The sequence below is a fragment of the Gopherus flavomarginatus genome, chromosome 2 (assembly GCF_025201925.1).
Source record: "Gopherus flavomarginatus isolate rGopFla2 chromosome 2, rGopFla2.mat.asm, whole genome shotgun sequence".
Classification (NCBI taxonomy): domain Eukaryota; kingdom Metazoa; phylum Chordata; order Testudines; family Testudinidae; genus Gopherus; species Gopherus flavomarginatus.
Window position 1 is genome coordinate 39,800,833 of NC_066618.1, and position 27,073 is coordinate 39,827,905.

Here is a 27,073-nt window from a genome sequence, read left to right on the forward strand (position 1 = left end):
TAAATTGCCTTACACCATCAGATTTGCTGCCAATTCCTTCCTGTTGATCAGAATCAAGCCTAAAATGGCTCCCCCTCTCCTCTGAGGTTTCTTCCTCCACTTTCTGAAACAAAAAGTTGTCCCCAATACAGTCTAAGAACTTAATGGACATTTTGTGTTTTGCCATATTGCTTTCCCAATGCTGAGGCTCCCAAAGTTAGGGGTTACTTTTGAAAAATTAAGTCTTAACTTTTCTGTACTTATATTTCCTAATCTGTATAATGGGGATAAACATATTTATGCCCTGGGGTAAAACACATTTAGATCTATGGATGTAAAGTAATACAAGTACTAAATATAACTATTCTATAGTAAATATACAGCTTCCAAAAACTGCACTGGCTGTTATTCCGCACCATCTCCTTCTGATCACCCTGTAGGAAGCTGATCTTTTTGCTGATGCCAGACCAGCTACTGAGAGCAGGCTGCCCTCTCTTCATTCACACCCCATCTCAAAAATTCAGATCAGATCCCATTTTCCCCCACAGTGTACAATTGAGGAGCTATCAGCCAGCACCCTGCACTGGAGTTAATTATTATCTACCCTTGCCTCATGTTCATGTCTACTTTCACATTTCTAGGGCTTATCTACATGAGGAAAGTTACCGACATAGCTTCTGTGGACTAAGGTATTCTGCAATAGCTATTCCAGAATAGCTCCCCATCTGGACATTCTATTCTGCTGAAAAAAGTAAAATCATTTTTATTCCAGAATAGCATGTCCGTGCAAGAGAGTTATTCAGGAATAGCTAAATTATATCGGAATAGTTATTCCAGAATAGCTGTGTTGGAGGATTTCTTCTGGGTAGATGAGGCCTTTGAATAAAGATTTTATTGTTGTAACAACTATGCTTGGTCATATGAATGGCACAATATAAAATGTTAATTGTATTGTACTTTGCATGAGGGACAAAAAATACAGAATGCTGTGTTTAGTAGTAACGTAGCTTTTGATAAATGCTGTCCTCAAGAGAAAGGGGCTGTGGGAGTGTTACAGAGTTTTACTTTATACTGAATAGATGCTTGTTTAGTATTGGTTTATTAGCTTACATGCTCTAAGTAGGGCTGTCAAGCGATTAAAAAATTAATTGCAATTAATTACATGATTAAAAAAATTAATTGTGATTAATCACGCTCTTAAACAATAATAGAATATCATTTATTTAAATTTTTGGATGCTTTCTACATTTTCAAATATATTAATTTCAATTACAACACAGAATACAAAGTGTAGCATGCTCCTTTTATATTATTTTATTATTTTATTTTGTTTTTTATCACTGTAAAAAACAAAAGAAGTAGTATTTTTCAATTCATCTAATACAAGTACTGTAGTGCAATCTCTTTATCATGAAAGTTGAACTTGCAAATTAGAATTATGTACAAAAAGCCTACATTCACAAATAAAATAATGTAAAACTTTAGAACCTACATGTCCACTAAGACCTACTTCAGCCAATCACTTAGACAAAAAAATTTGGTTACAATCTGCCGGAGATAATGTTGCCCGTTTCTTGTTTACAATGTCACCTGAAAATGAGAACAGGAGTTCGCATGGCACTGTTGTAGCTGGCATCACAAGATATTTACGTGCCAGATGCGCTAAAGATTCATAAGTCTCTTGACGCTTCAACCACCATTCCAGAGAACATGCGTTCATTTTCGTCATCTGAGCAAGATGTCACCACAGGTTGATTTTCTTTTTTTTTGGTGGTTTGGGTTCTGCAGTTTCCTCATAGGAGTGTTGCCCTTTTAAGGCTTCTGAAAGCATGCTCCACATTGCGTCCCGATCAGATTTAGGAAAGCACTTCAGATTCTTAAACCCTGGGTTGAGTGCTATTTTTATGTGTTTTTAATGTATTTTTATGTAGCTATTTTTAGAAATTTCACATTGGTATCTTCTTTGGGTTTTGTCAAATCTGCTGTGAATGTGTTCTTAAAATGAACAACATGTGCTGGGTCATCATTTGAGACTGCTATAACATGAAATATATGGCAGAATACGGGTAAAACAGAACAGGAGACATACAATTCTTCCCCAAGGAGTTCACAAATTTAATTAATGCACTATTTTTTTTAATGAGCATGGTCAGCATGGAAGCATGCCCTCCGAATGATGGCTGAAGCATGAAGGGGCATACGAATGCTTAGCATATCTGGTACATAAATACCTTGCAACATCGGCTACAAAATTGCCATGTGAACGCCTGTCCTCACTTTCAGGTGACATTGTAAATAAGAATCAGGCAGCATTATGCCCCATAAATGTACACAACCTTGTCTGTCTTAGCGATTGGCTGAACAAGAAGCTGGACTGAGTGGACTTGTAGGTTCTAAAGTTTTACATTGTTTTGTTTTTGAGTTCAGTTATGTAACAAAAAAATCTACATTTATAAGTTACACTTTCACAATAAGGAGATTGCACTGCAGTATTTGCATGAGGTGAATTGAAAAATACTATTTCTTTTGTTTATCATTTTTACAGTGCAAATATTTGTAATAAAAATAATATAAAGTGAGCACTCTACACATTGTATTCTGTGTTGTAACTGAAATCACAACTGAAAATGTAGAAAAACAAAAAATATTTAATAAATTTCAATTGGTATTCTATTGTTATAAGTGTGATTAATTGTGATTAATTTTTTTAATCACAATTAATTTTTTGAGCTAATCATGTGAGTTAACTGCGATTAATTTATAGCCCTAATACTAACTGACTGTAGTGTTTATTTATTAATTTATTTATTAGGAGCATGGGAGAATCTGTCTCTGTTGAGGAATTTGCAAGATCTAATGTATTTGCAGGTGGGAATGGGATAAAACTGCACAAAACTATGCGGGAGCAGGTGGGAGTGGGTATTACAGGGCGGGATGAGAGTGGGATTAAAAAAAATTGCCTCATGCAGGGCTCTAGTGCTGAGGTTTCTACCAGGGTGCTGTCCCTTGATCCTGCCTGGCAATTCCATGTATGACTATGAAGTCATTTACAGTTATGCAAAAAGAATGTAAAACATTGCCACTATGTTGATCTAATAGTGATGTATTCCCAAGTAAATGACTGCATGAGGTGCACAGCAATGGAGAATCTATTGTCCGTCTTTTGTACCACTTTCTAGCTCAAGCGTGGGCAAACTACGGCCCGCGGGCCGGATTTGGCCCATCAGGGCTTTGGATCTGGCCTGTGGGTTTGCTGACCCGTGCTGCCGTGGGCCCCACGTCACTCCAGAAGTGGCCAGCACCATGTCCCTGTGGCCTCCGGAGGGGAGTCGGGGGCAGAGAGCTCCACATGCTGCCCTCGCCTGCAGGCACCTCCCCCCGCAGCTCCCATTGGCCAGGAACAGGAAACTGCGGCCAATGGGATCTTCAGGGGAGGTACCAGCAGGCGAGGGCAGCGCGTGGAGCCCTCTGCTCTCACCTCCCCCAGGGGCCATAGGGACGTGATGCTGGCCGCTTCCAGGAGCGGTGCAGGGCCAAGGCAGGCAGGGAGCCTGTCTTAGCCTTGCTGTGCGCCGCTGCCACCCAAGAGCAGCTCCAGGTAAGTGGCAAAGGGCTGGAGCTCACACTCTGAACCCCTCCTGCACCCTACATCCCAAGCCCCAGCCCTGAGCCTCCTAACCCCCTGCCTTGAGTCCCCTGCCACACCTCTCCTGCACCCCAACCCCTTGCCATGAGCCCCTAATGCCCTGCCCTGAGTCCCCTCCTGCACCCCAACCCCCTGCCCTGAGCCCCCTGCCGCACCCCTCCTGCACCCCAACCCCCTGCCTTCAGCCATCTCCTGCACTCTGCACCCCTCCCTGCACCCCTGCCCTGAGCCCCATGCCACACCCCGCACTCCTCCTGCACCCCAACCCCCTGTTGTGAGCACCCTACTGCACCCTGCCCCCCTGCTGCACCCTAACCTCTTGCCCTGAGCCCCTTCCTGCATACTACACCCTCTCCACTCCCTCCAACACCCCAACCCCCTACCCCAGCCCTACATTCACGGCCCTGCATGTAATTTCCCCACCCAGATGTGGCCCTCGGACCAAAAAGTTTGCCTGCCACTGCTCTAGCTAGTAGCCATCTGATAAATGTGAAGCCCCACCTCCTTTGTTGCTAATGGAAAGGAGGAGCTTTTTTGTCTCTTCTCCTCTCTCAGAGCTTCCTAGCTGCTGTCAAGGTAGGTGTCTGCACTCCTTAATTCTTCCTCAAGCCTCCTGGCAGCAGGCAGAAGTGGAGAGAGCAACGAGGTCTGTGTTAGTCTTCCCCTCTCTTAGGCCTGTCCCATACATAAAGTTGCATCAGTTTAACAAAAATCAGTTAAAAAAACTAATTTTAGTTAAACAGATGCAAAATCCTGGGTGGACGTTCCTCTCTTGGTTTGAATCTGGCTTCCTATCAGTAATTTTACAAGCTCAAGCTAAATGATAGAACCAGTTTTTAAATTAATTGTATTTAAACTAGTGCAATTTCTGTATGTAGACATAACCTTAGTCTCCTTTTTTTTGATCCTTCTCATGAATAACTTCAGATCCTGCCTCTGCTGCTAGTTAGAGATTTCCCAAGCACAAGCAGCATTAAATGACCGACAGCTTCACTCCCACCCACAAGTAGCAGCAACAAATCTGCAGTGGTGTTCATTTTACTCTGCCACTGCTTGTCAAAGCCATGAGCACTGTAACAGCACTGGAGTTGTCTGTTTGCAGAAAACAATATAGTACTAGGTTACATACTTGATAGAAGGTGATCTACAACCAGAAGGACAAGAATCTCTTTAATGAAAACTTAAATTCTATAGACATCAAAGTCTCACACCCCCTACACTTGCCACTTTCGAGTGGCTGAATTGATTTATCAAGCCTTTTTGTAGCAGTTCTAGTGCTCTGGTAGCTCAGCATAATGCTTCAGAAACTGCACAACAAAGGCTGGGAGGTTTTGGTTTTTTACTTTCATAAAAAGAACAGGAGTACTTGTGGCACCTGAGAGACTAACAAATTTATTTGAGCATAAGCTTTCGTGAGCTACAGCCCACTTCTTCAGATGCACAGAATGGAACATATAGTAAGGAGATATATATACATACAGAACAGAAAAAGCTGGAAGTCGCCATACCAACTCTTAAGAAGCTAATTAATTAAGATTACTTTCATAAAGGGACCAATCCTTGTTTCCACGGGACAAAGCTCCCACTCACCCCAGTGGGTGTTTCACCTGAGCAAGGAGGACTGCAACATGGCCCCAAAGCATCAGATCTTGCTCCTAACAAAGTCAATGAATATTCATACTTCAGTGGGAGCAGGAACAAATCCTAAGACTAAACTTCACACCAAGCAAATGGGGCACACTTGCAAAGCCTGATCACTTAGCCTTTCCTTGGAATAGTCTGTTATAGGTGTATATTTTTATTCTGTACAACATTTGTCACGCTGCATGATACAATCTGATGTAGATAAAATACCATATCAGGGCTGTCTGGCAAAATTAAGTGGACAAAGCTGATTTGCAGTAAGCTTTGATACAAGCCTACTTCCAGCAAAGCAGCTCAGGAAAATATGAATTTAAACTACCACAAATTCTTAATTCCATACCACCTTCATCAACTACTTGCCAGTCTTTCAGCATCCCGTTAAATAACTGCACATTTTTAAAATGCTAATAGCCTCTTCTCCTTTCATTATTCATACACTTTATGAATAAGATTTGTGTACTTAATCTCTAAGGTTGAAAAGCAAAACACAAATAATTCACATCTATAACTATATTGTATTTTACATAACTGAACTGCTTTAAATAAATTCTAGATACCAAGGTCAGCAAATGAAGAACTTTTTGAAAAGCCACGATCACAGAGTTATCATTTTGCTCTTTACACTTCAGCTATTCTGTAAAGCTTCCAAATTGTTCCTGCAGCTGACATGACTGTCAGAGTGAATGCAGCAGTGAGGGGATGATGAGACCCAACATGTTCACTAATCATGATGAGAGGCTCAAAGACTTTTTTTTTTTTTTTTCAAACTCCTGGTTGTGTCAGTCTCATTCCTGTTTGGAGGACAAGTAAGTTTTTATAGCTATATTTACATACTCGCCCCTTGGCCTCTGCATGCAGTGACATTTCTTTCTGATTCTTTCTGGTGACATACAAGGAGCAAATATGAATTTAATTATGGTTTCTATCTGTCACTTTAAACCAAAGATAATTAGAATTTCAGATAAGAATATGGAAATAACAGTTTTAAGAGGAACTCTGAGAAACATATGCTTGCTCTGTCAGCCCTTGGGCCCTTCCTTCCTAGCTTTCTTTATTAAAGTTAAAAGGGGTAGTGATGTGTTGCTGATAATGGGAGCTGCTGAGGTTCATAGTGGTGAACAATATTACTTTAGAATGATACTGTAAATTACAATGCCAAAAGCATCTCCCTTGTCTTTCCTCAGAAGATATATTCCCAAAAGAACAAGTCCTATATGCTGGATCATATAAGGTCAAACTTTTTTTGAATACATTTTGAGCATGGCCATACATCAAAGGCCAAAGAAAAAAGGCTCTTTACCTTTGGAGTTTATTACACCAGCTGCAGTTGAAGCCAATCTGGGCAGTGACACAGGGACCACAGCTGTTAAACTGGAGACAGGCTGGGAGATGGATAAATAAATAAATAAAAATTAATACACACATTAACTTTATAGACAATTCTTACTGCATGTACAAAGCAAGAATAAATCCTCTCCAAAAATATATTTAAGCGATCACTGGGCTCACAGATGTGCAGCATGACATATCAAAGATAGACTGTTAGCATGTACTGTACAGATATATCCAGAGAAGGTTCTTTTGATCTTCAGGATTTAATTTGTTTTCCATTTGTAAATTTAATCCCATTTCCAAAAACCTCCTTTCACTAAGGCTGCAAATTTTTTATTTTACTGCTAAGTATTAAGTTATTTCCTTAAGTCTCCTTCCTTCTCATTCTTACATTTCTGGGTATATCTAACATTTAGACATATGCAGATAAGAAGACTGGCAGGAAAATGTGTAAGAACTATAACTAGATTAGGAAAAAAGGGTGATAGCTACTTTCAATGTATCATAGTGTACAGCTGGCAATTTAAATGCTAGCATTTCTAAACAATGTAGGTTTACCTTGAGCAAAGAAAGTGGATGAATTGCAAAAGTTGTTTGTGTGTTCGTTTAAGATGGGCTGCACTGCACACATACATGTTTGTGTTTGACTCACATGCTTGAAATTTACTCCTTTCTTCATGAAGCAAACAATGGATATATAGACACTCATTGGAAAATAATTTAGTACAGTTATCATTCAAGATCTACTGGCAGTTATGATAAAACTCGGATCTGTTAACGTACTTGAAGCACTAGTCAGCTATATAAAGTTTTCAAACCCTCAGATACTAGGAAAATATTTTGGAACTCTGCATTTTCCAACTATTTTGGACCTGTCCATATTAAATTTTACTTACTAGGTAGAGGTATCATCTCAACAGCTGACAGACTGGTAACCTTTGACATCTGTAGCTCCACCCTGTGGTATTCATAAATCGTTCTTCTACGGACATCTACCAGGCAGGAAAACAGGGAGGAGATATTTTCATATGTTATTGTTTTGCAAGCTGCACCTGTGAGATTGCTATACTACACACACACACACACAGAGCACATTTCCCCCATGACACAATTTTAATTTAACAGCTCTAGAATGGGAGATTCATTTGAGAAATCATCAGAGTCTTTTACCAGTAAAGGACTTGAAAATGCTGAATAAGCTCCCAGCCATCCTATTAACTCATTTAGGCATAACTTCTAAAGCTGATACTCAAATAGATTTTAGACTATATTTCACATATTTTCCCCCAAGAAGATGTTTCCCAAGCTAGATGGCTTATAGAAACTGTCAGAATGCCATTTGTTCTCAAAATGTGCAAACAAAAATGGTTTCATCACTTAATTTATTTGTTAGCTGGAAGCTACTTCACATCTTAATATGGCAGCCTTTGCTCAAAAGTGTTGGATTATAACTTTTTTAATATTAAAAAAATGGAGCCAAGAAAAGTGTTACTAAAAAGGCAGCTGCATGTGAAATCACTACTGTCATAAACAGATAAGTAAGAGTTAATAGAACAGAAGTACTTCATATCTCTTTTGCCTGTAAAGGGTTAACAAGATCAGTGAGCCTGGCTGTCACCTGACCAGAGGACCAATCAGGAGACAGGATACTTTCAAATCTTGAGGGAGGGAAGTTTTTGTGTCTGCTGTTAGTGTTTGGTTGTTGTTCGCTCTGGGTTCTCAGAGCGACCAGACGGGCAACCAGGTTTCTCTCCAATCTCCCTGATACAGGTTCTTACAGATTCAAAATAGTAAGTACTAGGTGATAAGATGAGTTAGGCTTATGTTTGTTTTCTTTATTTGCAAATATGTATTTAGCTGGAAGGAGTTCAAATTTGTATTTTGCTGAAAGGATTTTAATTTGTACTTGTATACTTAGGCTGGGAGGGTATTCCCAGTGTCTATAGCTGAGAGACCCTGTACCTATTCCATTTTAAATTTACAAAGATAATTTTTACTGTTTTTCTCTCTTTAATTAAAAACTTTTCTTCTTTAAGAACCTGATTGTTTTTTTTTTCTGGTGAGACCCCTGGGGACTGGGTCTGGATCCACCAGGGAATTGGTGGGGAGAAAGGAGGGAAGGGGGAGAGAAAGGTTAAATTTCTCTCTGTGTTTGGATTACTTTCTCTCTCAAGGAGAGTCTGGAGGGGAGGGAGAAAGGGGGGAAGGTGAATTTTCCTCTCTGTTTAAGATTCAAGGAGTTTGAATCACAGTGATCTTCCAGGGTAACCCAGGGAGGGGAAGCCTAGGAGAGGCAACGGTGGGGGAAAGGGTTTACTTTCCTTGTGGTAAGATCCAGAGGGTCTGGGTCTTGCGGTTCCCCGGGCACGGTCTTGGGGGGACCAGAGCGTACCAGGCACTGGAATTCCTGATTGGTGGCAGCGCTACAGGTTCTAAGCTGGTAATCAAGCTTAGAGGAATTCATGCTGGTACCCCATCTTTTGGACGCTAAAGTTCAGAGTGGGGAATTATACCATGACAACTACATAAACTGAAACGAGGTAATGTTTCTCAAAGCAGAAGATTCACTGCAAGGTTAAAGTGTACTGTTTTGACAGGCTTTGAACACTCAAGCCCAAAGCAAGAGAAGGGCAATGTAAAAACAAAAACCAAAACATTTTATTGTTAGTTTCCTATTCAGTGTTCTATTATTTATTCTGGTCATCTTCAATATTCCAGATATTAAGTGTCTGCCTGCAAAGCAGACCAGAACATTTGCAAATTAGAAGTATAGACTATACCACTGGTCCTACATTATAATGATTGACCATTTCTATAGGCCTTGGATTCAAGGTTAATTTTTTGTCAGAGGCCTGATCAAGCTTCCATTTAAATCACTGCAAACGCTCTGACTTCAGTAGGATTAGAACAGAAGATAAATGAGCGGATTCAGACATTGGATTAATGGATTATCTTGGTCAATTTTGTCATCTGAGCTGATGAGAGGAGAAAATAGTACAAAGAACCACAAACCTATGCTTAGGCAAGCTTGTGTCGCCAATTCTGCACCTAGCAAATGAGGCACAGCCATACAGTTGGTGTGAGGGACATGTTTTTATGGGCCATTCTGCAATGGACTCTAAAGAGTATTGTTGCATTCCCAAGTCTTGTTAGGAAATCATATAGCAGCTGTGACAAAAAAAGTATTTCCCCCATCTTCTTCTGGCCAGAATGTCATGGCCACTTCTTTCAGATTCAAAAAAGCTTTTTACTCATATTTATTATACACTGAAATAAACACATTAACAGCAATAAATATTAATTTCTACACAATGTGTTAGAGAGCACTAGGAGATACACCTAGCTACTGTGCTTGAAGAGCTCAGCTTGGCCTGAGTGCATGAGCTTTGCTGGGACAAGTACATATGCTGCCACCAACAGCAAGCAAAAGCTGTCAAAGCAACTAGCAAGCAGCTGGTACCAGCTTGAAGGAAGGAGCAGTGAAGACAGTCCCAAGGAGGGTTGGGCTGGGATGTCATGTGAAATCCTGTCCTTGCAAGATTCTTTGTGAAGTGACTGCACTGGACAGCCTCTCTGTTCTCCTCTCTGAACAAGCTTTTAGGTATGTATAGGCAGAATCTTGCTTACAGACAACAATACTTCTCTCTAACTCCCCATAAGGCTTAAGGTGCCATTGCCAATTAACTCAACTTGTTATTTATTTGAGGCTGACTTCAGCTATCATTGAACCACTGCTGGTGGAGGATCTCTGTTTTTCTCTTGGATGCAGTGATAGTTTATTAAGTTGGTAACTTATATATTTTTACCACAAAGCCATTCTGATTGGATAGTAGGTAGATCCTGGCAAGGCAAGACATCTGCTGTGGATGTTCTGATACCTGCCAGACTTTCAAAGGTATAGGCTAGGAAACCCTGCCAAGATGAAGCTAATCTGGGCTTGGTTTGGGTAGATCTCCTGCCAGTAGTGAAGGATATATTCTCCCAGAATGTTTTGACCAAGAGAAGCACCTGCCAAATCAAAGCAATCGGGGAATGTGTTTGAAATGAATTCCTGCTGATGCCTGAAGCTTTCATTTGTTTTTTTGTTTTGTTTTTTTTAAATCTGGCTCCTGTCCAAAAATAAAAAATAAAAAAAAGGCAAATTGAAACAGAGATATAAATGATTGCACTGGCACTATAAATGAACCCGGCAGCATTCTGTCATTATCAGAGGTGAACAGTGCAGGTTGGTTTGCCATAATCTTATTATTTCTGAGTCTGTCACAATAAATGCCCAAGGGGGACATGTGTTAAACCAGTTATTCAGGCTTTCCAAAATCCCCAGGAAACAGTCAGTTATACACCCACGCTGCAGATAATTATTAAAAATATTAATATTATGTAAAATGATGTCTGATATAAATGCTGATTTATAATCATGCAGAATGCAGCATGACTGCTAATCCCATTAAGTGATATATTTTCAGATGAACGGAGACTTGACCCTCCCTTTTGGAGAAACAGTTGGTACCCACAAAACACAATGTGGGCTTCCCTACTGTGGTGACACGTGGTGTAAAAAAGCTTAGCATAGGTAGGAATCTGAGTACTTGCACTCTTAACTACTTGATTTGCACCTGTAAGAGGTAGCTGAAGTACAAGCACTCAGATTTGTGTACACAGTTAAAACATATGGAAAATGCAAGTTCAGCTTCTTTTGAAAATTTGACTTGAAATGAACTTTTCATCCCCTTTAAAAACTCACATAATCCTCAGTCCTCCTCTTCCTAAGAGAACAAAAGCCAGAAAACAAACCAAAGCTGAAAACACAACCAAAGTCCCCAATCCTAGACAGATGCATCATTCACTTGGGTGCTGTTGTTGCTTTTCACAGGCTGTCTATTTGGGTATTTAACAAACAAGTATAAATACAAAGTCCCCGCCCACCAGAGTTTGCAGTCTAAGGCCTCACTTCACCCAGGTAGTTAGGTGCATGCTTAACTGTAAGCATGAGTAGTCCCACTGAAGTCAGTGGGACTGCTCATACAATAAGTTAAGCACAGACTTACGCATCTTGTTGAAATGAGGCTTTACACTGCAATCTCTTGGGGTAGGGACTTTGTGTTTATATTTGTAAAGCATCTATCATGCTTTTTGCATGACAAAAAATATAATACCATGTGTCACGATAGCTTAGATAACCTTGGTGTGTATTAGAAATAAATTTATGTTAATAGTATTTCCCTGAGCACATGTATGAAAATGCTTTACTTTTCTTTCAGTCTTTTTTTGTCTCCCATGATTTTTTTTTAATTTGAAAAGAATCAATAATGCATAATTCTTCAGTAACAGTTTCTACCTGTGGGGAACTGTTGCATTTACAGTGTAGTCCAAATAGTCCAGATGTAGTATCTTTGAATACAAAAACAAAGGCAGATTCCTGGCATAAAAGAACTGAAGAGAAAACTAACCTCTTGAGGTAACTGCACACCTCAGCACTGTTGCTAGCCTCTAAAAAGATAGCATGCTTCACAAGGCCAATTGCAATAGTCCTTTCAAGAGATTAAGCAACGTATCTGTAAATTATAGATGTCTAAGATACTGGTCTGATAGCACATTTTTCTCTACAGGATTATCACAGTGGTTTAAATGAAATAATGACATATAAACATTACTTGAAACAGAAGTGCCAGAGTTTACTACATTAGCTACAGAATGCAGGAGGCTCTGCAGATGATGCAGTAACACAAGAGCAGCAGAGGATTCTACAACATATCAAAAGGGTTAGTACTTGTTCTGAACTATTCTGAATGCAGAAGTTTGACAGATGTAAACCCTGATTAGGTTTCTTCTGTTAAATCTATTTCAGTTAAAACTTCTAATTTTATCTTCAAAAATGACAAGGCTTTGTCACTTAAAGACCCCTGGGGATTCAACATCAGCCCTAGAATCAGCAAGAATCACTAACAAAAATAGCTTATGTACTCAGAGAGTTCTTATGTATTGGTGAATGTAAGGGGTGAAAAAAACAAAAACAAAAATGTCCTGTTTACAAATGAGTATGACAGCTCAGTATGAAATAAACAAGCAATGAAGGATATTCAGCTTACACTACCAGCAATTTATGACTCAAATAAAAGTTACAAAAGAGTGTGGGGCAAATTTCAGTAAAATATGACTTTTAAATCCAGCAACTACTTCTGAGATCTTCATGCCATAGGAGCAAGTATGAACAGGGCTGCCCAAAGGGGGGTGGGGAGCAAGTGGGGCAATTTGCCCCAGGTCCCGGGCCCTGGAGGGGCCCCCACAAGAATATAGTATTCTATGGTATTGCAACTTTTTTTTAATGGAAGATGCCCCCAAAATTGCTTTGCCTCAGGCCCCCTGAATCCTCTGGGTGACCCTGAGTATGAATTTTGGGTTGATCATGCTGATAGTCTCATATGACTGGCAGCCAACTCCTACTCAATGCAAAAGAGTCAGAATGGTCTGAAGATTAATTTCAAATTAATATTCACCCTCAGCACTTCAAGCACGTTCCATCTTCAAAGGTCTGTAAACTACTAACATTAACTAATGAATCTACCAACAAGAATCTACTGTTTGACACTAGGGAAGTGCTGCTTCCTTATAATGCACGGTTATGTATATGTGTCTAAGGCTGTGTCTAAACTGCCCCAGGGAATTCAGGGTGTGAATAGCAGAGTGCACCTCAGGGTGTGAATAGCAGAGTGCTTCCTCATGCGAATACATTAGGTGCGAATGAAAAGGTTCCTCGTTAGCATGAACGTAGTCCTATTTGAGGAGAACTATGTTAACACAAATGAGGAGCAATTTAGTTCGTGCCCTCAGCATCTAATAGGGCAGATACAGTGCAGCACTTTGGTGTATGCTACTATTCACTCCCCATAATCTGAACTGTGAGGAAGTGTAGACAAGCCCTAAACTTCCAACCAAGATGTGGGTCCCTCTTTGTACAAAAGTCATTTTTAACATTCTCTAAAAGTTACTCAAAACACTGCAAAGTCACAAGCAGTTGGAGGAATTTGCACCTCAGTTCAACAAGTTATAAAATCATGGTGTGAAAGGGTAGCAGTTGAGGACACACAGATGAGATAATCTGTCAATGAGTGAGCCAATGAATTAAGTTCCAAATAATTGTTTTGTGAGTAATGTAGAAAAGCCATCCAGCAACACAGACAGTTGAGTGTTTGCCACCTGTAGTTTAGCTGGTTGGGGAAAAACACTCAATAGGACAGTATTCTCTACTTCCTTGCATCTTGACCCAATTTGTGGGTCCAACTGAGCTGTGCTGAGCACAGGACCTGGGGCTGGGGAAACAAAGGTTTTTTATACTAGGAGCACTCCACATTGCCAAATCTTGGCGAGGGCTGGGAGCCAAGTCGGTCCCTGACAAAAGTTAGAGCCACTTTAGAGCTGTTTTCACTTCAGGCACATGGTAACAGCTACCCCAGGGGCTGTTATGAGATCAGAAGATTGCAGTGCTCTGGCCACACCTCTAATTAGCCAGTGAATCCTCAGGTGCATGGTTCAGCCTTGACATGCAATCAGGGAGGCATATTGGGACTGAGATTTGGCCTGTGTAGTCATCTCCATCTGTGCAAAGTGGGTGTAAAATGCTGCAAGATCAGAATGTTAAACTTTTACAGCCACTTTGCACAGCTGTAAATAACCACATAGCATGCAAGGCAGCAGGGAATTAGGCCCTTCATTTTAAATGGAGCTGCTTCATCTTAACCTGATGAATATCAAGAGACAACCAGCAGACACCCTTCTTGGAGACTTCAGAAGTTTAACCCTAATGTTCTTTCAGGGCCGTCACTGCTGTTTACAAACCAGAGTAAAATCTGTCACAGTTTTAATATACAGAGATGTGTCTTGATTATACATGCCTCAGTTCCACCATATATTGAGTGGCACTAATTGCACTGAAACTGGAATGTTGTTAATTGATAGCTAAATTTCCATTTTTATTTGCATACACAGTGTTGTAGAGGAATGTCAGTGTTTTTAAACCTTGGGTTGTCACAGCAAAATAGTTGAACCTGCCTTAACAGAGCCCAGTGTGAATCATCAGTGGGACAAAGTCCAACCATTTATGCGTCTTCATTATAGGAGTTATCCCAACCTTTGTTTCCAATAAAAAGACCAGCATGGAGTAACAACCCACTGTGAGGTTGTATGAAAACTGAGCATTCACATCATTTTACACTGTACTTTGTTCATTATGGATCATGATTCTCAGTGCAGTGCGAGCTCAGCAAGCAGAACACTTGTTCGGTGTTTTAGAGTTGAACACAGTGTCAGGTTGAAGGCAATATTTCTTCATTATTTTCTACATGAGCAATTTAAAAACAATTATTAAAAAAAATAGGAAAAAGGTATTGAAAAAGGAGTGTCCTGGAAAAAAGAGAGGGAGAGAAAGAGAGAGAAAAGGAATTTAGGAGAGAGGTGATAGACCAAGGTGTAGAAATAAAGCTTGAGAGTAGGAAAAGGGAATGCAGTAGAGAGAGAAGACTCAGGCCACGTCCAGACTAGGAATTAAAATCGATTTTAGATACGCAACTTCAGCTACGGGAATAACGTAGCTGAAGTCGAATTTCTAAAATCGAGGTACTCACCAGTCTGGACGGCGCGGCATCGATGTCCGCGGCTCTCCGCGTCGATTCCGGAACTCCGTTCGGATTGATGGAGTTCCGGAATCGATGTAAGCGCGCTCGGGGATCGATACACCGCGTCCAGACTAGACGCGATATATCGATCCCCGAGCAATCGATTTTAACCCGCCGATGCCGCGGGTTAGTCTGGACGAGGGCTCAGACTGGCCTGGGAGTAGAAAGAAAGGGCTGGTCTGACAGAGAAGAAAAAAGAATAAGGACCAGTGAAGAGAAGGTGGCAACAGAGGTGCAAGGAGTTGGTAGCTGATATAGCAGGGATGATGAAGAAAGAAAAGGAAAGACGACCTGCTGAGAGCAGCTGTAGAATTAGCCATACTATCAGAACTATTGCCAATCACAGCAATAGCAGACCTGAAGACAGGTATTAAGACTTACAGAGTGCTTGCTTGCAAGAGAGAAAACTTAATTTAAAGAATATTCAGCCTGTTTATAGACAGATCAGAGACGCTCCCAGACTCATCCCTCTTATTACCAGTGGCACATCCCTCTTATAGTGTCCTGGATATACACCTCACACAAACTCAGGCACATCTGATATGTAACAGTTGTTCTGCACTAGCAACTGTGCACAGTATTTAGCTAGGAACATATTCAACCAACAGGAACAATAAAATAAAATAAAAATCTAGCAAAGCAAACAGGTCTACCAAAATTCCACATCCCAGTCACTCTCCCATCCCCTGCAAAACCCTCAAACTGCTTTGCAATAGCAATGGGGCAAATCCTAGGAAACATTCCAGGTAAATGCATGCCGTAGACAAAGAGTTGCTACTGCAAAGCCTTTGGGGGTGGAAGGACAGACACTTATGTTAACATCAGACAAAGCAGTCGCTTGCCAGAATCACATGCATATCAGAACTGAATTCCAAGCTTGACCCATCACTAAATGTAGCACTTTTCACGTTTTGTTTGATAAGAAACCAATGAGTGAATTAAATCCAGACAGTTCTGTCATAAACAGAGGATTAAGGGTTAATGTCTATTTACCTGTAAAGGGTTAACTAGCTCAGTAAACCTGGAACACCTGACCAGAGGACCAATCAGGAGACAAGATACTTTCAAATCTCGGTGGAGGGAAGTCTTTGTTTTGGGATGTTTGTTTGTTCGTTGTTCTCTCTTGGATCTAAGAGAGACCAGACGTATATACAGCCTCTTCTGTTCAATTTAGTAAGTGCCAGTTAGAAAGGCGGTTTAGTCTTTTAATTGTTTTCTTTATTTGCAAATGTGTATTTTGCTGGAAGGATTGTATCTCTGTTTGCTGCAACTTGTATTTGTGCTGGGGGGAGGATTCTCTCTAGTGTCTGTAAGCTAAAAGACTCATAGACTCATAGGTCAGAAGGGACCAATATGATCATCTAGTCTGACCTCCTGCACAAGGCAGGCCACAGAACCCTACCCACCCATCCACTTTTATAACAACCCCTAACCCAGGACTGAGTTATTGAAATCCTCAAAATTGGTTTGAAGACCTCAAGCGGCAGAGAATCCACCAGCAAGCGACCCACGCCCCACGCTGCAGGGGAAGGCAAAAAACCTCCAGGGCCCCTGCCAATCCGCCCTGTAACATTTTCCATCTTGATTTTACAGAGACAATTTTTACTTTTTTTCCTTTCTTTTATTAAAAGCTTTTCTTTTTAAGAACCTGATTGATTTTTTTCCCTTGTTTAAGACTCAAGGGGAGGGGGTCTGCACTCACCAGGGAATTGGTGGGAGAAAGGAGAGAAGGGGGGAGGAAAAGCCTGATTTCTCTCTGTGTTAGGATCACTGTCTCTCTCTCTCTCTCTCTCTCTCTCTCTCTCAGGGAGAGTCTGGGAGGGGGAGAGAAGGGGGGGAAGGTGAATTTCCTCTCTGTTTTAAGATTCAAGGAGTTGAATCACAGGGATCTCCCAGTGTTACCCAGGGAGGGGAGAATCTGGGAGGAAGAAAGAAGAGGGGAATGGTTTATTTCCCTTTGTTGTGAGACCCAAGGGGTTTGGGTCTTGGGGTCCCCAGGGAAGGGTTTGGGAGCCAGAAAGTGTCCCAAAACACTATATTTTTGGGTGGTGGCAGCTCTATCATTTCTAAGCTAGTGATTAAGCTTAGAGGGGTTCATGCAGGTACTCCATCTTTTGGATGCTAAGGTTCAGAGTGGGGAATCATACCTTGACAAGCTCTGATGCCCATTTCCCCTGCTGAGGTTTCCCTTAGACAATGAGACTTTGAATGGATTGTACATAGCTTTATCCCACATTTAACAGGAAAACTATTACTAGCTAATGATATAGCCTTCCAACAATGGAGATTATACCTATCTTCTAGAACTGGAAGGGACCCTCAAGGATCATTGAGTCCAGCCCTCTGCCTTCACTAACAGGACCGAGAACTGATTTTTGCCCCAGATTCCTGGGTGGCCATCTCAAGAACTGAACTCACAACTCTGTGTTTAGCAAACTAATACTCAAACCACTGAGCTATCCCTCTCTGAGTGCTAGTAAGTGAGATAAACTGTCTAAACACTAAGACTTCTCTGTGAAGAAAACAAAAATCCTTCAGTTTTCTTCCCAATTCCTATAAACAATCCTTTTTCAGTCTTGGTTAAATGCTTTTTAGAGGAAATAACTGAACATAACAAAAATGAAATGCCTCCAAATCAGATTTTTCAGGGAAGCATGTTTATTCATCAACATTAAGCAGTTTTGCCTGACTTTGTAATAAGTGTGTTGTTTCATGAATATTTACAAAATTTATTTTCTCTTTTGGCCAATGTTTGAAAGATCCAGCTGTTAGCTCTAAATTTTATTCCATAAAAAGCAGGCTGGTATCCTGAAGTTGTAGAGCCTGATTTACAGAGATGCTGAGTTCCAATAATTCCAGTTAAAGTCAGTGGGAAATAAAGATGTTCAGCACCTCCGAAAAACAGACTTATTAAGCCTTTTAACTAGTTCAAAAATGTTGAGGTAAATAGAGGACAAAAGCTTTATTGCCAGTCCCTGCTGGAATACTGCATTATGTACTTCAGTCATAATCATTTTTTAAATATTATCCCATTGAAACTCTAAAAATATTTTTGGTTTTAATTTTTTTTTAGGCGGGTAGAAAAAAACAATGAAAAAAGCCCCAAATAAACCAGATGTGGTTCTATAAGACATCCAGTGTGGAGAAATCAGTACAGTGAATCACAAAATTTATCACTGTGCCACTTTGTCTGCCATTTTCCCAGCTGAATTGCCAATTGTGCTGGTTTTTTGTTTTAAATACAAAAGCTTATTATCTGCCTGTGCCTAATAATAGCCAACATACCATGGTTACATTTTGTACTGAACAATGGTGACACAAGTTGAAAAGATCAAATGTAAATCAGCTGCTTCCTACCATTTAGAAGCCACCAAAGAATAAACTCTCTTGTATAACAGAAGATGAACTGACCCAAGTGAAGAATTTTGCAAATAAGTCAAAGAAATTTCACTTTTGGCATTTTGAGTTTGCATCCACTGATGTTAGAATATCTGGAAAATTTTTGATGATATGTCCGATAAAGGTCCTGGTAAAGTGAGGTTCACCTCAGATTTCTCACACCCATTAGCCTGCACTATAGATGAAAATGCCAGAAATGCTATATATAGAGAAAGTGAATCCTTTTAACAAAGACTAACAAGGATTATAGGTACATAAAAGGTCAAACACCTAGTTGTGTATTTAAAGAGAGCTCTGCTCAGTCAAGAGAAGTTCAACTGGTTGAACAATGTAAAAACACACTGCACATATTATGTGCTACATCTCTGCTGCTCTCTGAAAGGAAAATGCTTGCTCCTTACAGTGAGAAGGCACTTGGTTACTGTACACGGCTGTAAATCTAGAGAATGTTATTTACTTCATTATAGTTATACTGGATTTATAGTGGTATGCCTGAGAACAGATTCTGGACAGTTACATTCAATGCAAAGCTAAAGCCTTAATTTTTCTGGAATAAGCATTTATTGTGGACAGTTCAAGGAACCTCACTCCCAATCTATCTAAATTCTAATTCATTTACCTTCTATAGTATACCAAAGCAGGTTTGAAGTGTTGAAATAGATTCCAAATCCATCTCTGGATGATGTTTTGTTTCCAAGTCACTATTGGGACTGATCTGCCATGAGTGTATACTAGCTAGCTATTCTGGAAGTTCACTTCAAGTAGCATTGAACTTAATTTTCATTATCATTCCACAGGAAACATGCCCTTGTCCCATTGCCATAAATGGAAGTGGAACCTAGCGAGCAGGTTGAAACAGCAGCTTTTCAAGCATCAAGAGAAAAAGCATTAGTACAAGAAGACTGAGGGCATTTCCCCAACTTGACAGTATGAAGTCAACCAGTTCTTGAGCATGACATGGAGGTTGCTGAACATTTAACATATAAATCAAGCCAAATTATGAACTGTAAGCTCTTTTCTAAAAGTGTTATAAAGAAGTCCCTATGTGAAATTCATATTCCAGTTTACAGTTTCCCATCCTGTTTAGCCAGTTGATACAAAGTCCTAGCTAAAATATTAGACAAGAACTAATAACACAGCTATAGAAACTCTGTGCCTTCTTCAGGGACAAAGTAAGCAGCAATTGATATTCTTTCTGTGTTCCAACAAATAAACTAAAACAACTATATTTTATTTCACTTTTGCAGTAATTGACTGGAACCATGGTTGATTTAACACCTCTGAAAGACAAGAATGCAAGAACATGCATATTTAAAGAGCAGCTGACATTGGCTCTCTACAGGCCAAAACTATTTAACAGTTCTGTCAGGATACTATTATATTGCTGGCACATACTAATATAAACTTGTTCTGTTGAAAGTACTATTTGACTCCAAGAAAATCAACTGCAAATTGGCCTTTCCCTTGAATAATAATACTTCCCTCAGCAGCTGCAAGCTAGTAAGCAACAGAGTTACCAAGAATTTCCCTTCTTTCACAAAACAGTACTGTCCTATAAGTGAGGAAGTCAAAGTAGCACAACGTAAAGAGTACAGTAGGTGGTGTAGAAAGGAAGCAATCAAAATAGCCACTGCAATTCCACCTTAATGGTGCAACTGACGCGAGCTATGATCAAGGTATGCGAACACCAAGTGATAAAATAAGGAGTGATGACTAGTCTTAATTTTAAGCAAGATGAGTATTTCAAAGCTTTTATAACAGCTTTAACCTCAGAGAAAATAAAAAGGCAAAAAGCAGTGTAACTGAAAAGATTATGCAAACACAAAACACTAGTTAAGTTCTGTGTCTTCTCTCCCTTCCCTCACTGAAAGGAAGGAAGGTGGTCTGACATTCACAGTGTGGAATGTGTTTTCAGAAAAAAAAAAAATCCAACTTTGACAGGATGATTTTATCTTTCACCTAGGTAGAAAGGCATTCTATGCACAGATTATTTGTTCCCATTTACTAATAAAGAAACATATTGCAGCAACTAAGGTGGAATAGCCTAAATGGAATACAGAATTGTGTTGGTTGATTTATTTTACTTTGTCTGACTCTTTAATTATTTTATTGTGCTTAAGTTATCAGTTCAAGAGAAATAACAAAACAGAAAGCCACAGTGGGATCTATAAATCACATCAAATTGCATTTGAATTAACAAACTGAAATTAGCTAAGTGATTTGTTGTTCAGTTAAATCCACCTCCATGCAAAATTTGCTTTCTCACCTCCACACTAGTTCACATCATACACACATTTATTACATACTGGGAATTTGCTGGATCCTATGCACCACCACAAATGCATCTGACAGTCCCACTTTCACTGGGTGATTGGCTGAACTTATCTGTGTCACTGAAACAGGAATCTGGAACAGAAAATAGATTGATGTGCATTAAATATTAATTTTTTACATCAAGAAATTCAAGGCTAAAAATAACAGTACTGCCAGAATGAGTGTATAGTGTGTGTTTAACAGATATAAAATAGAAGTTTAAACATATTATAAGAAGGATGCAGCGTGCCTAAACGACGTTTTAATACAGACTGAAACTGTTGATTTTAATTTTAATTTTACCCTACTTTGATTTACAGCCTATTCAACAACATTCACATAATCATCTCTTTTTTAAAACAAAACAAAACACTTCTTTCCTTCCTTTTGTGTTCAGCTAGACTGGACAATGACAATTGCTACAATACTGTCTGGGTCTGTAGCCAAATAGTTGGGAACGATACTGCCTGAGAAAAGTATTAGCTTCCATGTTCATTTTAATGGGAGGGTTAACTTGATGGCTTAATTATCTGAACTTAATATCTACTATTAAATATTGATCAGCATAGCAAACTCATCCAGATGACATATGTATCCTTCGTAAGAATCTTTATATCCTGGCATTCCATTTACTTTTTGGTGCAACTGTTCCTGGAATATTGTATGTAGTTCTTGTCTCCACAGTTTGGGAAAGATACAGAAAAATGTAAGAATATATTCAGGTTAGTACAAGCATTGGAGGACAATATATATGAAAAGAGTCTGAAAGAACCATATTTTCATAGTCTCCAAAATATAGCACTCAAAGGGGATATAATCAGAGTCTAGAAAACTCCTTCAAAGTGAGAGTATAAATGAAAGAAGGGAATTAATCACAGCCTCAGAAGATTGTGGGACAAAGAAGGAAAATCTTATGTTGTGTATGAAAGAAATATTCTTAAACTGGAGGAAAAGAGACCATAAAAGGCATCATCCATTTAGCTATTCAAGACGAGATTAAATAAGACATTGCTGGGGGGAGATGCAGTGAATAAGATCTGCAAGATACAGAGGGGTCAGAGTAGATGAGCTAAGTAACCAGAGTTTCATGGTCACAAAAAACTACAGGTGCAGTTCAAGTTTGTGTGTGTGTGTAACTATCTAACTGTGCCCACAAAACTGGTAGCCTGAGATGTGAATGATTTCAAGTGTTCCCATAAAATAAAAATTGTGAATGTCTCATTTTGTGTCTGATGGTGATATTGGTTATTAAAATAGGAGGTTGGAGCCATGTAATCTGGAAAATAGAAATAGAGCTGTCTGCACAAAGATTTGGAGAGAAATATTTTGACAGATTTTGCCAAATTCCCTGAAGATTTCGGCTTTTGTATGCTTATTCTAATGAGATGTTAAACATGGAACCAATCTCTAACACATAGCAAGGGCCAACAATCCAAGATCCTAAAGCTCAGAACCAATAAACCGGATCAGAAATCTAATTTAATGTTTTCCAATAATGCTTTCATATTTCCAATAATGCTTTCATATTGAGTCTGTCACAGGGTAGCACCATAGAAATGGGGGAGACCCAGCATGGAACCCAGTGCAGGTTACTCCAGTTCAAGAAGGGGCAAGGATGATAGGGTTCTCAGGAGGTGTATGTTTTGTTGGGGGGGGCGGGTAAGAACATTATAAGATACTGCCCCACTAAGAATGTATACTGTAGGAATGTAGACTGACACTGAAGATTTGGGTGCCCCACTCACAGGCGTGTAAAAGGGGGAGGGGGAAGCAGCAACACGGCCTCCCCTATAATTGTTGGGGGCACAGAACTTCTCCAGCCCCAGGGCCAAGGAAGAATGAGCTGCTTCGGGGGCCAAGGGTGGGGAGAAAAGCGAGCTCCTCCTGGGGCAGGAGTGGGGGAAGAGCCAGCTCTTACCAGGGCTGGGGCTGGGGCAGGGGGTAGGGAAGAGCGAGCTCCTCCACAGGCCAGGGTTCGGGCAGTGGAGGGGAGGAGGAGAAGAACGATCTCCTCCCATGGCTGGGGTGGAGAGAGAGCCAGTTCCTACCAGGGCCAGGACTGGGGCTGGGGCAGGAGGGGGGTGGGGGATGGAAAAGCGAGCTCTTCCCAGGGTATGTCGGGGGAGCCAGCTCTTAGAGGGGACTACAAACGTGCCCCTCCAAAAGGGGTCAGATTTAAATTCCTGCACAAGCCCCTGCCCCAGGTAGTGGTGTGACTACTAGGAGGTTTGGACCAGGACGGGTAAGAAGAGGCCTGAGTGTTTCAGGTGTGCGAAAATGGGACACATCAGGTGGTTCTGCCCTTTGAAGAGGGAACTTGGGAAAGATGGTAGCTGTGGAGGTGGAGAGCCTTGAAGAGTGAGGGAAATAATTCCCCAGGAGGAGGGTACTGGGGAGCGGAAGCGGTGGCAAAGGTAAAACACTGTATAGCGGGGACCCAGGCAGGGCCTTGGGCTGATCAATGTGTAGCAGGGACCCAGGCAGGGCCTCAAAGGAGCAGTGTCTATGAGAAGGGCACAAATATGGAGGCTGCAGTTATAGCAGTACCGTGTAGGGCTATCAGGGGAATTAGGACTGTCAATTAATCATAGTTAACTCAAGTGATTAACTCAAAACAAATTAACTCGCTTTAAAAATTAATCACAATTAATAGCAGTTTCAATCACGCTGCTAAACAATAATAGAATACCAATTGATATTTATTATAAATATTGTTGGGTGTTTTTCTACATTTTCAAAAACACTGATTTCAATTATAACTCAGAATACAAAGTGTACAGTGCTCACCTAATATTATTTTTGATTACAAACATTTGCACTGTAAAAAAAGATAAGCAAAAGAAATAGTATTTTTCAATTCCCATCAGACAAGTACTGTAGTGCAATTTCTTAACTGTGAAAGTGTAACCTACGAATGTAATGCTAATTACAAAAATAATGTGTTAATAAAATTTGTGACTGAATTCCTTGGCGGAGAATTGTATGTCTCCTTCTCTGTGCTTATACTTGCATTCTGCCATATATTTCGTGTTATGGCAGTCTCGTATGCTGACCCAGTACCTTTGATTTAAGAAAACTTTCACTGCAGATTTGACAAAATGTAAAGGAAGTATCAATGTGAGATTTCTAAAGATAGCTAGAGCACTCGACCCAAGATTTAAGAATCTGAAGTGCCTTCCAAAATCTGAGAAGGACGAGGTATGGAGCATGCTTTCAAATGTCTTAGAAGAGCAACACTCCAAAGAGTGGAAGCTACAGAACCTGAACCACCAAAAAAGAAAATCAGCATTCTGCTGGTGGCATCTGACTCAGATGATGAAAATGAACATGTGTCGGCCCTCACTGCTTTGGATAGTTATAGAGCAGAACATGTCATCAGCATGAAAGTATGTCCTCTGGAATGGTGGTTGAAGCATGACGGGGTATGCAAATGTTTAGCATATTTGGCACAAAAATACCTTACAATGCCAGCTACAACAGTGGCATGTGAAGTGTTATTATGTCAATGCAAGCCCTGCTAGTGAGGATACATTCCGCCAACACAATGAGCATAATGTGGACATGCAAGATCGACTTGCTTAAATCAGAGGCTCAATGTCGACTTACATAAAGTCCACTTAACTTTGTAGTATAGATATGGCTTATGGGATGAGCCAGCTGAAAGGAGAGCTGGAGCAGCTACAGGAAAAATACAATAATAAGGGTCAGAGAAGATGCCATTTATATTGACTGTGTCTGGTGAGATCGAGTATGTGTCCCTGGCCCCACTGTACAGGACTGAGAAGGACTGGGATTAAGGGTTTGTTCCTGTGGGACTTGGGGAACCCTCTGTGCTGCCAATGAATTTATCTGTCCTGGGAAATGGTTTCTGGAATGCTTGGGTTACATGAAATGAATCAGGAATATCCTCCTCCCGAGACTAAAACAGGCAAGTTTTTATAATAAAAAGTGAATAGGAGGCCTCCTTGAGCTGCTCGGGGCCCTAAGCAATTGCTTAATCTGCTTATGCCTAGCACCAGCTCTGGGGCAGGTGTTCCAGAAGGAGAAGGGAGCTGTTTGAAAAATAACCCGGTCTGAAGGAGGCTGGGCAAGGCAGTGTATGTTTGGAAGATGGGAAGACACCCTGCCCTGTGACAGAGTCTAATTGAACGATTGCTTTTAAACAGAGGGCTTTGAATGAGGTTTTAGGATTAGGAAGAGCATTCTCACAAAGAAATGAAGTTAAATAGAGTAAGTCAGTTAGGCCAATTCTTCAAAGTGAAATATAGCCTATGTTAAATGATTAATGTTACAAAACAATGGTCCAGTTGAAGTAGACTGGTAATCCATATCACAATTAGCCCAACGAAAACATCCTCTTCATTAAATATGCATATGAACACAATATACTTTTCCTCTGAGGGAGAGTCAGACCTATGTTACAGGGCAGACTATTTCATTCTGTTTGTAAACTATTCCTATCAATAACATCTTATATATATTAAACATCTTCTGAGCAAAATACCAGATAATAATAGGATCTCTCACTATTATGCCTTGTTAGTAAAAATCCAACAGACAAACCCATTAGATGTCCAATAAATGATGAACGTAGGGTGACCAGACATCCCAATATTATCGGGACAGTCCTGATTTTAGGGGACTTGTCCTGCATCCTGACCTAACATATGTTGGGACACCCTTTGTCCCGATATCAGGGATCGTCCGGACTGCAGCTGCGGCACCGCCGCTCACTGCTTCCTGCCCACCCGCTGCCAGGAGTGCCGCATGCTGCAGGGGCGGGGCTTGCAGGCGCTGGGAGCAGGCAGAGAGCCCTCTGCTCCCCCAACCCGACCTGCCCCAACCCGCAACCCTAGGAGCCAGAGAGACCAACCTGCCAGATGCTTCCCGGGACAGGAGCCACCCCAGGTGAGCACCGCTGGGACTCCCCACCTCGTCCCCTGGCAGGTCCCTCTGGCTCTTAGGGTGGGGGGGCTCTGCATGCTGCTGGCACCTGCAAGCCCTGCTCCACGGCTCCGGCAGCTCCTACTGGCGCTTTTCCCTGCTAATGGGAGCCACGGAGCTCACGCTTGTGGGCGCAGCATGTGGAGAGTCTGGAGACTCCCCTGGCTGCTCTCACCCTAGGAGTCAGAGACGTCACAGCAGGGCTGGTGAGTGCGGCCAGGGAAGGCGGCAGGGTGTGATGGAGTGAGTGTCTGGGAGGTGTGTGTGGGATGCTGGGCTGTGAGGGTGTAGAGGGCGCTGGGCTGTGAGGGTGTGGAGGGCGCTGGGCTGTGAGGGAGGTTTGTGTGTTTTGGTGTGCTAGACAGTGGGGGCCTGTTGGGGGGTGCTGGGCAGTGGGGGGAGATGTGTGTGTGTCAGGGCATTGGGCTGTGCGGGTCTGTGTGGGGGAATGTGTAGCTGTGGTGGTGGTGGGGATGTGGGGAAGGGCACTGGGAGGGAGGGGAAATCTGTGTGTATTGTGAAACTAGCAAGTGGGGGGTTCTGTGTGGGGTGCTGGGCAGCTGTGGTGGGGCTGTGAGCAGGGGGGCACTGGTTGGGGTGTGTGTGCACAGCACTGTGCATTTGTGGTGGAAAGGTTGTAGGGGGCCTCTGGGCATAGTGGATCCAGGGGTGCTGGGCAAGGGAGCTGTGTGGCACAGCATGGGCCCACCCCCAAGAGGAAGGGGTATGTTGGTAGCACAAGGCCAGTGGTTGGGGCTGTCTTTCCCCCCCACTCTCCCAATGTGACCTGATATTTCACTCTTATGATCTGGTCACCCTAGATGAACAGGAACATTGAGAACTGTAGTCATATACAGGTAATGTAACCAACTTCAATTGCCCTGCATCCCCCCTTGGGAGGGTAGGGAAGGTACTGTGTATATAATAGTAGCTAAAAACTATGTTAGCTAGCGGCTGTGAGAATAGTTGCTGAAAGGTGGCATGAGCACTGTGGGACTACACTTGAAGTACACATTTAAAAAAAAAAAAACCCTAAAAGCCTATTTTAGCATCCATCATGCCCAAAACAAAATTCTCTCTTCTACAAGTGACCAGTTTGGGAATAACTTTTCCAATACCAATGTCCTTCCTAGGATGTCTGTAT

The 27,073-nt window shown here is 41.2% G+C and overlaps 1 protein-coding gene across 1 annotated transcript in view; it reads right to left on the reverse strand.

Annotated features, from left to right (window-relative positions):
- Positions 1 to 27,073, reverse strand: part of PLXDC2 (plexin domain containing 2) — a 409,324-nt gene that overhangs the window by 75,554 nt on the left and 306,697 nt on the right. Inside the window, exons 7-9 of the mRNA XM_050939575.1 lie at positions 20,979 to 21,078; positions 7,498 to 7,593; positions 6,570 to 6,651 (exon numbers count right to left, since the gene is read on the reverse strand). Coding sequence (XP_050795532.1) covers positions 6,570 to 6,651; positions 7,498 to 7,593; positions 20,979 to 21,078 — 278 coding nt within the window. The remainder of the gene's footprint in view (positions 1 to 6,569; positions 6,652 to 7,497; positions 7,594 to 20,978; positions 21,079 to 27,073) is intronic.